Source organism: Diabrotica undecimpunctata, chromosome 5 (genome assembly GCF_040954645.1).
Source record: "Diabrotica undecimpunctata isolate CICGRU chromosome 5, icDiaUnde3, whole genome shotgun sequence".
NCBI lineage: Eukaryota > Metazoa > Arthropoda > Insecta > Coleoptera > Chrysomelidae > Diabrotica > Diabrotica undecimpunctata.
The window spans coordinates 45,807,171-45,820,081 of record NC_092807.1 but is presented as its reverse complement, the minus strand read 5'-3'; the positions used below and the strand labels follow the sequence as shown (position 1 = coordinate 45,820,081).

The following is a 12,911-nucleotide window of genomic DNA, read 5'->3' as shown; positions in this document are numbered from 1 at the left end:
GAAAAATGCAGATTCATCACTATTAAAAATTCTGGAAGGATCCTCTAGAATGGAGCCATGTTCATTTATATCTAAATATTCGCGTACTTCTTTAAACCATGTTTGGATATTTTCTTTTGTTCCTGAAGATCTGCTTACAGTAAGATTTTGAGCTGTTCGCTTCGCTACTTCTTTATGTCGTTTTAGAAAGCCTTATATGTATATACGTGGCTTATATTTGCATATCATGTATAATGTAGATAGAATCTCGATATCTCAGGAATAATAACTCTTAGGAAAAAATCATAAAGACTATTTTTGTAGTAAATTTTAACATCTACAACTTTAGTTTGAGATTTTTTTTGATAAAGCTTACCGTTTACGAGAAAATACATATTATGTTTTCTATGTTTTGCGTTATTTTTCCGGTTCTTAAGGCACTCATCACCAACTTTAGTAGTAGGTACATTGTATGTTAACTTTTTCATACTGTAGATTTAAATACCATTTAATTGTATCCTTTTTGAAAGTAAGCCCCGCTCTCCCCTACTGCTCACTGAACATTTTATAATAATTGATTTAACAAAAAATATAAACATTGTTGAGAAGAACAAAGTTCAGTAACTAATAGTAAATGTAAGTAGTAGTGTTCAAGGCTTCCTAAAACATGTACCCAGTCGGATTGCTTCAGAGGTAATCAAAATTAAGAAATGAGTTGTGCAAAATACATTTATAGCAAAATCATAAAACAATAAGACTATATTTTGTGTAAAATTAACATAGATAACAACAATTTTATCAAAACGACAAATAAGTGGTAAATTGATAGTGCATAAAATTTGTGCATATACGTTTTATTAAAGTTTTTGATGGTATTCACTTGGAAAGCTTTTTATCGATTATTTCATCAGTTACCATCTTAAAACATATATTATATGGTCAATGTTTATTTTATACGTTATTCACGACTTAAACACCAAAAATCATCACTTTCTTATTCTTGATATATCTTGATTCACTTTGTACGGATTAGTTTTAGATCCTGTCCTTTTATTATAGTCTACAAGCCCATGGGAGATTCTTAATGGGTCATTTGGCTCAGCATGAATCACTTAAAACAATACATGTAATAACAACTTTAGAAACTATGCCGTCAATTCTTATCGGTACGTGTGTCACAAGTAAGATAAAACTTACCACTCATGGGGGTAAGTTTTTTTTGGCCAACAATTTTTGTACAGCATTTATAACTTAAGTAAGTAGTACAAAAATAATGACCTGCGACTACCTGCGAAATATTGGTACCAGGAGCAGGGAAAGTTTTTTAGTTTCGGAAATTTTTTTTCCTATTTTCGGTAATTTGACACAGTAAGTACAGCATTCATACACAAAGTTTCGAATCGATATATAGATTAATTTTTTTGCAACACTTTGCATTTTGGCTGGGACAGGGGTGAAAACTCTAAAGCACAACCCTTAATTTGAACCTCCATGCTTTGTGTGCCGATAAGAATTGGCGGTATAGTTTCTAAAGTTGTTATTACATATTTTAGTATTGATTTATGTGATTTATACTGGGTCAAATGGCCCATTAAAAATGTCCCATAGCCTTGTGGTCTATTATTATATGTAGTCCAGTTTTTCAAGGTTTTCACCTCCGATTTCCTTGAAGACGCGTTGATTTCATTGAAATTTAAACAGTAGCTAGGGAATATCTCTACAAACGAAATCTACCCCATGCCGATGTGTACATTTCCACTTAGGGTGAATACCTTTCTGACTCGGGAGTGAAAATTTTTATATCAAAAATAATTCCATAAATGGATAGAGGGACATATTTTAAGCGGTATCGGTCCACTTACGGACAAGATAATCTTGTGACTATTTGCGGACAAGACGAAAGATTAGATTCTCAGGGAAATAAATTCTTATGAAGTGGAGGCATTTCCGTACAATGTTTTCAACTGCAATAATCAGTAAATAACAATAAAAAAAGTAAAGACATTTTTATTTATTTTATTTTATTTTACTCTATTTTATTCTACTTTATTCCATTTTATTCTAATTTATTTTATTTTAGTCTATTTTATTCTATTTGATTATATTTTATTCTATTTGATTCTACTTTATTCTAATTTATTTTATTTTAGTTTAATTTTAATTCAATTTTCTTTTAAAAAACACTGACGTATCGCTGGACTTTAAATCTACCGAACAATATATTGTTGTCAAATCTCTCTTTAAGAGAAGGTAACTTTTCAACTATGTCGTTAAGTCAATCTATTAATACTGAATTTATTTTGTTAACCATAACTTCCTTTGTTAATCATAGTATGGCGCCATCTATTAGTTATATTTTTATAACTATTACTTTAAATTATTAGTTTATCTATTAGTTTAAATTGACATAAAGCAGAAAAACTGTTTTTTACTTTTTTTCGTAAAATTTTTTGAAAATTATCTTTTACACAAACCTTGTGCTGATAATAAAAAATACAAAAAAAGATTTATCTACATGACGAAAATGTTATATTATAATCATTATAATTTTCCTTAAATGATTTTTTCATTAATTTTTGTCCGATGTTTCTGGCTCCGTTGTTGGATGTTCATGCCATTATTTTGGTTTTGTTCTGAAGTTGTTTTCTTGTGGTATGTTAATACAATTTACTATTTTTTAGTAAGAATAAGCCACAATTTTACTTTAAAATAAGTTTCTATTATGGCGCTTCTAACTGCCTTTTCCAGAACTACATATGTTGAAAAGGAGGCACGTCACCGCATCTCTATGTCTCAGACCGATATGTGGTTTCAGATGGTTATGATTGTTGGCTATGATCCTAGGCTAATTTTAAATCTATGAAAAGGTAGTAGGTGTCTATTGCATAGATGTCTATAGCACATAGGTGCTATAGGTGTATATAGCACAAAAATCTGACCAGACTGCCCAGCCCTAAAACCACTTTGATATTCTCCAAGAAGCTCGTCTGAATATGCACTTCGTGTATCTATATATGATACTCGAAAATATTTTGTATACTTTATTGAGTGTAATTCTCCTATAGTTGTTATATTTCAATTGTTACCATTTTTGTATAGTGGGCAAAAAATTCCATTACGCCACTTTTCCGGGATTTGTTCTTCTTTACAGACTATTATTTTATGTATTTGGTTAGAAAGACTGCCGCCCCACATTTAATAAGTTCTCCGTGAATGTCGTTATTTGCTGGAAAATTGATTTTTTTAGATATTTTGACCACCTTTTCGTAATTTAGTGTTAAAACACTTACTTCATTGTTATTGAATGAAGTTAAGTTCTATAAGAGACACTCATTCATAATTGTTTATTTTAGGTGCTGGTTTAATTTTAATATGAAAATAAGTTATAGGTAAATTTATCAATTAATATAAATACTATGTGTGTATGCAATCAAATTACGGTACCTGTGATGCTGTGATGTTGATGTATACTTCTTCTTCTTCCTCAGTGCACTGGGCGATTCGGGAACAAAATCTTCTCACAATGTCACGTGGTCAGGGTACTGTTATAGTTACACAAATACTGGAGTGTTTAACGCGCCGATTTATACAGGACTATCTCTAAACTAAGATTGAAATATGCGTCTCGTCCCGTAGCTTGCTCCCTTAAGACTAGGAAGGGAACTGTACAGGTCCGTATTAATTTACGATGACAAGACATACACACACGTTAAGTAAAGAATTAAAATATAAAAATAAAATAATAAAATTATTAATAAAAACTGAGTATATATGTGGAGGGACGTAACATTCCCACCCACCAAAATGCATATTTGCATTTTTAGTCAATATAAGGCAAAGGGCATAGCTTAACCAAAGGTCACCTAAGTTCACCTTTCGCGGTTTGTACGATAGCTACGCGAGCAATATCATCTTGACCAAAAATTAAAGTCTTAATTCGACCCATTTGCCATTGTAAGGGGGGCTTGGTCTCATTACGTATTAGTACGAGTGTACCTATATTAGGATTACCTTTAACCTGTTCTATTTCCTCCTTCAAATATCTTTGTTGCACTAATCTAATTAGTTGATTAGTGGCGTTACTTTGTTCCTGAATAGAAAGCTTTCCAACTGTTCGTTGATTGACTGATTTTAGGTTACCAACAAATCTAAGAACATAGGAAAAGATACGTTTTAATTTTGAAAAGGAAGAAAATCGATTAGAGAGATTATCGACAAATTCATCAGATGGAAAAGACAAAAGACAACTTTTCTGTTTCAATTATAAGTTATGCTCGATAGAATCGGTCAAGGAGAATGACCAGTTATCTTCAGTAGTGCGAAGAAACTCCGGACCCACCCACCAAGCAGGAGTATTTAAGAAATCCTCAGGGAAAAGTCCTCGGGATCCGTGATCCGCACTATTTAATGAAGAAGGAATATATCGCCAGTGCTTTGAAGCTATCCTGTCTTGAATATAAGAAATTCTGTTACTGACGAAGGTTTTCCATTTATATGGCTGTGAATTAATCCAATGAAGAACAACAGTCGAATCTGACCATGCGTAAATTCTACTAAACTGTATAGTGAGAGTCTGCAGAATATAAGATAATAATTTACTAAGAAATACTGCTGCATTGAGCTCGAGACGAGGAATAGTTTGTACCCTGGTAGGAGATACCTTTGTTCGGGCTAAAAGAAAATAAGTTTTGATGACTCCTGTATCATAACACACACGAAGGTATGTAACAGCAGAAGATCCACGTAAAGAAGCGTCGCAAAAGCCATGAAGCTCACAGGAAATAATTGCATTTAAAGAAATATGACGAGGTATAGTAAACTTAGATAGTATAGGCAGTTCAATTTTAAATTGTTCCCACCTTGAAGTAATTTCCAAAGGTGAAGTTGCATCCCAATCTAAATTAAGTAGCCAAAGACGTTGAATAATAGTCTTCACTATCAAAGTGACAGGATTAAGAATACCGTAAGGATCGAATATGCGAGCTATTTGGGATAAGAGATTTCGCTTTGTGCAGGAAGCTTGAAGAGGTAAAATTTTGTAAAAGAAATCATCAGATGATGGATTCCATCCAAGTCCTAATACCTTTAACGAAGATTGATCTAAGTCAAATGAAAAAGACTGTTGCAGAATATGATCCAAAGGAATATTAGCGAGAGAGAATAACTGAGGGGCATTACTTGCCCATTTTCGTAACTCAAATCCACCACGTTTCAATAAAGATATTAATTCTTTTATAGCAAGAACACTATTTTCTAAAGAATCCTTTCCTGTCACCACATCATCTACGTAAGTATCTTTTAGGAGTATAGATGAGGCCACAGATAAGTCCGGTTCGTCGAGCGCTAGCTGTTGTAGAGTACGAATTGCAAGATATGGTGAGCTAGACACACCGAAAGTAACCCGAGTAAGTTCGTATTTAGCAATACATTCCTGTTCCGAAAAACGCCAAAGTATTCTTTGAAATCTTTGTTGCTCAGGAGCGATAAGAATCTGAGTAAACATGGATTTAATATCTGCAGTAAAGACATATTTATGAAACCTGAATTTAAGCAATAAATTTACAAGATCATTTTGTAATTTTGGACCTGAATATAACGTATCGTTTAAAGACGGAAAGTTAGGGGCGTGTGCGGAAGCATCAAACACAACGCGCAATGGAGTAGTACTGGACTCCTTGTAAATACAATGGTGTGGTAGATAATAAGCATTATTTATTGCCGTACTTGGCTGAATAGGATTTAAATAATGATTATCTATGAAACTTTTGATAAAGCTTGAATATTGAATCTTAAGTGATTCATTTTTGGCAAATCTGCGCTCTAAAGAACTAAATCTTTGTAAGGCTAAACGTTTCGTGTCGCCAAAAGAAGGTATTTCGTTTTTGAAAGGCAGCTTTACTACAAATCTGCCCTCGGAATTTCGACAAGTGGTTTGAGTATACAGCTTCTCACAGAATGAGTCTTCCGGAGAATAAGATTTAACTTCTGGTACTTCCTCAATGGCCCAGAATTGTTTTAATGTCGCATCTAATTGCTCAGAATCATTAGCAGAAAATGACGTGAAAAAGGAATGAATATTTGTTATATTTGTAGGTGGAATATTTCCCATCAAAACATAACCGAAACTTGTTTCAAGAGCTGAAAGCTGATCATTACGAGTTTTAATAATTCCTCCTGTTAAGATGTAAGGAAAGATATTTGCTCCTAATAGAACATCAACTTTACCTGGAATATTTGCCATTTTATCAGCCAACCTTAAATGTTGAAGATACGGCAAGTTGTCTAAAGAAATTGGAACAGTTGGCATGTTTTGACAGATTTGAGGAAGAATTATTGCATCTTTCTCGCAATGAAAGTTTATGTCATAAGACGAAGAAATGTTCAATTTTACGCCTGATTTGGCTGGGGTGCACATTCTATCAAGACCTTGTATCGATAAAGCCGCATTGAATTTAGGGAGACTTAATTTGTCTGCACATTCTTTACTAATGAAGTTAGCTTGAGACGCTTTGTCTAATAAGGCTCTAACTTCCAAGGCTTTACCAAAACTATCGAGAACATAGATTGTAGCTGTAGCTAGCAAGACATTATTTGTCAAAGTATTTGATAAGGCGGAAACAGAAGGCATAGGATCGTTAGATGAACTAGCAACCTCGTTGTGAGAAGAAGAAGAAGAAGAATCATTCGCATTGAGATTATCAAAGTGAAGAGAAGTATGATGTTTTTTATTACAATGTGTACATCTTTTGGATGAAGGGCATTTGATCGTAACATGAGTTTTAGACAAGCAGTTTATACAACATTTATTCTGTTTAGCAAAGTCAAAACGTTTTTGAGGTGATTCAGCAAGAAATTGATTGCATTTAAATAAAGCATGATCCGAACCACAAAATAGACACTTATTTTTGACAGAACTGGTCAAAAATGTAGAAGTTTGACGAGATGAATACCTTACGTTATTAGAAGTATCGGAATTAATAGATTTAACATTTTTGCTGACTTGTCTTTTATATGACTCCAATGAATGCAACGCTGCAATGCGAACTTATAAACTTCCTCATAGGAAGGTACATTTTTTGAAGCAAAGTGTAATTCGAAAGCTCTAACTGTTTCTACATCCAATTTGTCCATCAGTAAATTCATTAGAATAAAGTCCCATTGAGCGGGAGAAAAAAGTAATTTTTCTAAGGAGGCTAAGTTTTCATTGAAAATATCTAATAATTTTCTAAGTGAAACAGGATCATCAGTTTTAACCACACTGGCATTTTGAATATTTTTCCATAATGCTCTAAAGTCTCGTTTACCTTCATAGCGATCAATTAAGGTGTTGTAAGCAATTATATAATTAGAATCTTGCAGCTTAATGCTTTTAATTAAATTGTAAGGTACTCCCTTAAGTGATTGCAGAAGATAACTAAACTTTTCTATATTAGAAAGATCAGAATTATTATGTACAAGAGCATTATATAAATCTATAAATGTGGGGAAATCTGTAATCTCGCCCGCAAATATACTTAAATTTAGTTTAGGAAGATTTACGTTAGTTTTTGATTTGATTTGTGGATCAGCGGACACATTTTGAGTTCCACTAGAAGTATTGTTTAATAAAGAATTATGTTTAAAATAAAGAGAAGCTATTTTATTAATACTATTGGCAAATTCAAACCTAATTATTTCTTCCGTATCCAAATTTGCGTCTTCCTCGACAGCAATTAAATTAATTAATTCAGTATGCTGATTATTGAAGCTAGTATTGATAGCTTCATAATCTTTTGCAGCAAAGAGAAACCCTGGAATTAATGAAGCATCAACCAACACTTCATCTACCAGCTTTTCCATTTGTTTAATCTTACAAATGTCAACGTTTCTCAATGCACGCAAACGAACAATTCTATTTGAACTTCTGGAAGACATTATTGTATAAAGAGAAATTTATGTAACACAAAGAACCTTTAAAGAATGATCTCAATAAATTCAATATGTACTCGTATATGTAATATATGTAATACTTTTAAAGTTATGAAGCTCAATAAGTATCAGTAAGAATAAATATTTATTATATGTATGTGAGTATGTATAATCGAGCAAACAAAAAAAAACTCCAAGTATTATTTAAACAAAATCAATATATATTTATTTAATTGTAACTAGAAATATACGCCTAAAATATTTTTAAAACCAGTGTTCAATTAATATTGCGTTTTTTTTTAATTTCCTAAGTTATATAAAATAAATATATAATCATATAAACCCCTTGTATTTAAAGAATTCTAAATTGTAGTATCTAGTAACAGAAATTGTGTTCTTGGAAACTTTCAACGGCTGTACTTCGATTTAACAATAAGTCAGGTAGAGACCCTGGTTGGGATTAACGGAGCTAAGATGCCAGATGTGTACGGCTGTGGAATTTTTTCAATGATTTTAAACGACCTTTGATAAGAAACTTTTGCCCAAATATTTAAAAATTTATATAATTTGATCACGTTTTTAATTGAATAAATTACTTTAAACTAATTTTAATCCGGCTCGAAGGACCAATGAATGAAGTTAAGTTCTATAAGAGACACTCATTCATAATTGTTTATTTTAGGTGCTGGTTTAATTTTAATATGAAAATAAGTTATAGGTAAATTTATCAATTAATATAAATACTATGTGTGTATGCAATCAAATTACGGTACCTGTGATGCTGTGATGTTGATGTATACTTCTTCTTCTTCCTCAGTGCACTGGGCGATTCGGGAACAAAATCTTCTCACAATGTAACGTGGTCAGGGTACTATTATAGTTACACAAATACTGGAGTGTTTAACGCGCCGATTTATACAGGACTATCTCTAAACTAAGATTGAAATATGCGTCTCGTCCCGTAGCTTGCTCCCTTAAGACTAGGAAGAGAACTGTACAGGTCCGTATTAATTTACGATGACAAGACATACACACACGTTAAGTAAAGAATTAAAATATAAAAATAAAATAATAAAATTATTAATAAAAACTGAGTATATATGTGGAGGGACGTAACAGTTATCATTGTCTGTGATATTGGTACTATCCAGTGCTTTTTTATATCACTATAGAAGCTATGTGATATTCATCTTTGTGTGTAGTATAGACATACACCTAAGTGATATTAAGAAGTTTTGCATTGTTTGGTCATCAGGAGTACTAATAGATAGTATATATTATACAGGAGAAAAACCGTTCACAGTTTGACGAAAACTACTGTCAACTACTATAGCTGATACTACATTTCGATTTCACCAGGTTCTGACCATCTGGTCGTACTTAGTTTCATTATATGAACTGTTGGTCATTGCATCTTTTGTAATAAATACATTGTGGATTTTCACTAACTCGCGTATAAAGTTCACATTCCAGGTACTTTTCCTCATTATATTCATATTTTTGTTCACGTCGCGGTGTTGCGCATAGTGACGAACCTGTCACATGTAATGTCATATGTAATGGTCAAAATAATTGACAAGAGGTATCCCATAGGGATATTTAATGTAATGTTTTCTCACTTCCTTTTTGGACGTTCTTACAATACCATGTTAAAATTTTGAGTTAAAAGATAATGAGATAGAATGTTTGACATATGTTACATAACAGAAAGACAATCAAAAGCGTCTAAAAAGCTAACTAAACTTGCAACTAAAAAGCTAACAAAAGTATATGGTAAAAAACTGATCGTTCACCAATACTTTACGAAGACCACGTTGCTTAATTCGGAGCTTCATTCGGGGGGTTAGTACAAAAATGAGAAATAGGAAAGTAACTGATCAAATACAGATAGATAAATAAGAGGTAGATAATAATTAGATAACGAAATATAACAGTTAAACAACAGAAAAACAAGAAACACTGACATAAAACTGACTGAAATACCAGAGAAATGAAATATCAAAGAATTATCAGAGCAATATTATAAAAATCGACTCATTTACCCATAAGCTGAAAGAGATTATATATTCAATAAAATACTTCCAAAAAAGTTATATCGTCTATAAAATGATGTTTAAATAAAATAAGTCTTAATGTTGTTTGTTAATACTAAAAAAAATTATAAATAAATAAATGCAAATATCACCAATTAGTAAACAGGTATTTATTAAATACTCAAAAAACTACATTTTACATACATTTATACAAGGAAGGTAACATGGCCAGTGCTACGCTTCAACCGCGTATTATTACCCCTGGTTTTACCCAAGGTACTCATTTTATTCAGGCTGAGTCGACCTGGGGCCTATAGACATTTTTAAAAATGTCTAGTTGTTCTAGTTGTTGAGAGCTATACTCTCGTAAAATGACATTCAGGGCCATCTGATACTGCCAAAAACAGGTGGATATTTGAATATGTTGAAAATGGACGAAGGTTGATGCCCTCAAAAGCTCTTCATGCCTCTTACGCAAATAACCAGATCATCATCATCACGTAGCGCTACAACCCTGGGTGGGTCTTGGCTGACTGTACAACTTTTTTCCAATTTGTTCGGTCTTCCATCAACCTAGGGTCAAATGGAATGTTCATTTTCCGGAGATCTGCTTGGATGTTATCTCTCCATCGCATTCTGGGACGTCCGAGTGGTCTTTTGCCTGTGGGAATCTCTCAGATGAGAATCTCGCAAATAACCAGGATGGTTGCAAAAAAGGTGGAACCTGACGAAGGAAAAAGAAAGGAAAAAAGAGGATCTCTTAGTATTGAAATTATTTGAAAAAACAGGGGGTGGTCACACTTATCACATATTGTGAGTTCTCGATTACAATTAAATAACTATATTTACGTCACAATTCATTTCGATAGGAAACTAAAAACTGGATAATCGAAATAGGCTGCATTGCCAGCTTTTATAACTTTTGACCAAAGCTAATTAATTTTTGGAGATGGGTATACAGTTATGTGGTAAAAGTGGTGATCCTGTTTACATGAGAGAATCTTAACACTTTAACTCCATTATACCCCGAGCTAATTAAATCTTGAGAGATTATCGGTTGGATTAACTCTTGAGTGAAGTGTTTAAGACAAGAACTGCACGTGTTCATGGGAAATATGAATACTTATATGTACTCAGATTAATTTTTGGAGATGGGTATACAGTTATGTGGTAAACGTGGTGATTCTGTTCACATGAGAGAATCTTAACACTTTAACTCCATTATACCCCGAGCTAATTAAATCTTGAGAGATTATCGGTTGGATTAACTCTTGAGTGAAGTGTTTAAGACAAGAACTGCACGTGTTCATGGGAAATATGAATACTTATATGTATTCAGATAGATAGGATATAGGAATGATAAATATAGTCTTCTGCAGGTCATCATGAAGGGTAAAGTCGATGGAAAAAAGGGAATATGTAGAAAGAGGAAGTCATGGCTGCGAATTATTCGAGACTGGACAAACATGACTGTAGACGAATTAATCCACGTTGCAAAAGACAGAAACTTTTAGAAATCTGGTCGACAACCTCCGTTAATGGGGACGGCATAGGAAGAAGAAGATTCAGATAGAAAAATTAATTTCTTAGGCAGAGGGGTAATATGAAAATATAGTTTCGTCAAAAGTTTTAAAATTAAGGAAATTAATACTACAATATAAAATTCTTTTATAATCATAAGTAAATGCATCATATTTTTATTATTTTAGTTTTTCAGTTCCTTATTTACAACACCTATGCTATTTTTAGAGTTACTGATCCAGAATTTCAGAAGAAAGTCGGCAAATTGACGACAGTATGGAGAAGATATACAGAATTTGAACAACTTCATGATTATTTAGAAGTTACTTATCCATATTTAGTTATACCCCCCCTTCCCGAGAAAAGAGTTTTGTACGGCTGGCAAAAAATATCTAATGATACATTTGACCCAAATTTTGTGGATAGAAGAAGAGCAGGATTAGAAAATTTCCTGCTCAGAATTGCTGCCCACCCATTATTAACATGGGACAAACATTTCCTAGAGTTTTTACAACACGAGGAGGACTGGAGAGAGTCATATAAAGCAAATGGTAAGAGTATTCACATAATTATAATGCTCATAGTTGGAGAGTTTACATATTTTTTATTTGTTGTATATTGACTGTTTAAGATCTAACATACAAGGGAATATTAAATATCTATTATTAAAAGTATTGCATTTTGGTTTTCTTTTTTCTTTGTTAAACCATTGAAGCTGGCAACTTTTCTTTGCTTTTTGAAACAACGTGGCCTCACTATGCTATTTAAAGTTAAATATAAACCTTTTATTAACGATTATTAAATCATACTATCAGTGTTGTGCGATTCTGTTTGTCCTCCTTGTTAGAAAGTATTCTGTTCGTTTACACAATTTTTTATATACTTCTTTGAAAATTTTATAAAAACTGACTTAGTTCTGTTATTTCTTAAAAAAAAACAAGGGTTGTTTTGTTTTAATCAACTGTTTTAAATATTTGCTTTTGTTTAAAACAGTTTAAAATATGTTTAAAACACTTAAATTAAACAAGCGTTTTTTCATTTTCTTTATTAATATAATAATTAAACATGAAAAAAAATTCTCAAATATATTATTCAAACGTTTTAACACATATTATGTATTTATTATTAATGGGAACACAACAAAAATTGGAAAACTTAAAACATTTTGCATACAAGAGTTAATAAATTTCTCAAACTGTTTTAGTCTCTTAATAATCCTGTAAAGTCATCAATCTGATATCTGATAAACCACATCGTCACTGATGGAATTAAGCTCTTTAACAATTTAAACCAACTTAGCAGTTTTGACATTACCTAGCCGATTTCGTAGTTTGGAATGGACTAAACCGTAGGGTGAGAAGAGTTTTATGTTGGCTGACGATGCAATAGCTGTGTGAAGCTGTTCAGCAAATTTCAATGCTGTAGTATTTATATTTTTCATAGAACGCCACCATGCCCATGGTAATTCAT

At 32.3% G+C, this 12,911-nt stretch overlaps 1 protein-coding gene across 3 annotated transcripts in view; it reads left to right on the top strand.

Moving 5' to 3' along the window:
• LOC140441289 (sorting nexin-4-like) overlaps window positions 1–12,911 on the top strand; it is a 71,962-nt gene that overhangs the window by 47,019 nt on the left and 12,032 nt on the right. For 2 of the 3 annotated variants that reach the window (XM_072531912.1, XM_072531910.1), the window contains exon 2: window positions 11,670–11,992. In XM_072531912.1, the coding sequence (XP_072388013.1) occupies window positions 11,670–11,992 (323 nt within the window). Of the gene's footprint in view, window positions 1–597; window positions 673–11,669; window positions 11,993–12,911 lie in introns of those variants that run through there. The other variant, XM_072531911.1, reaches the window with a different exon arrangement.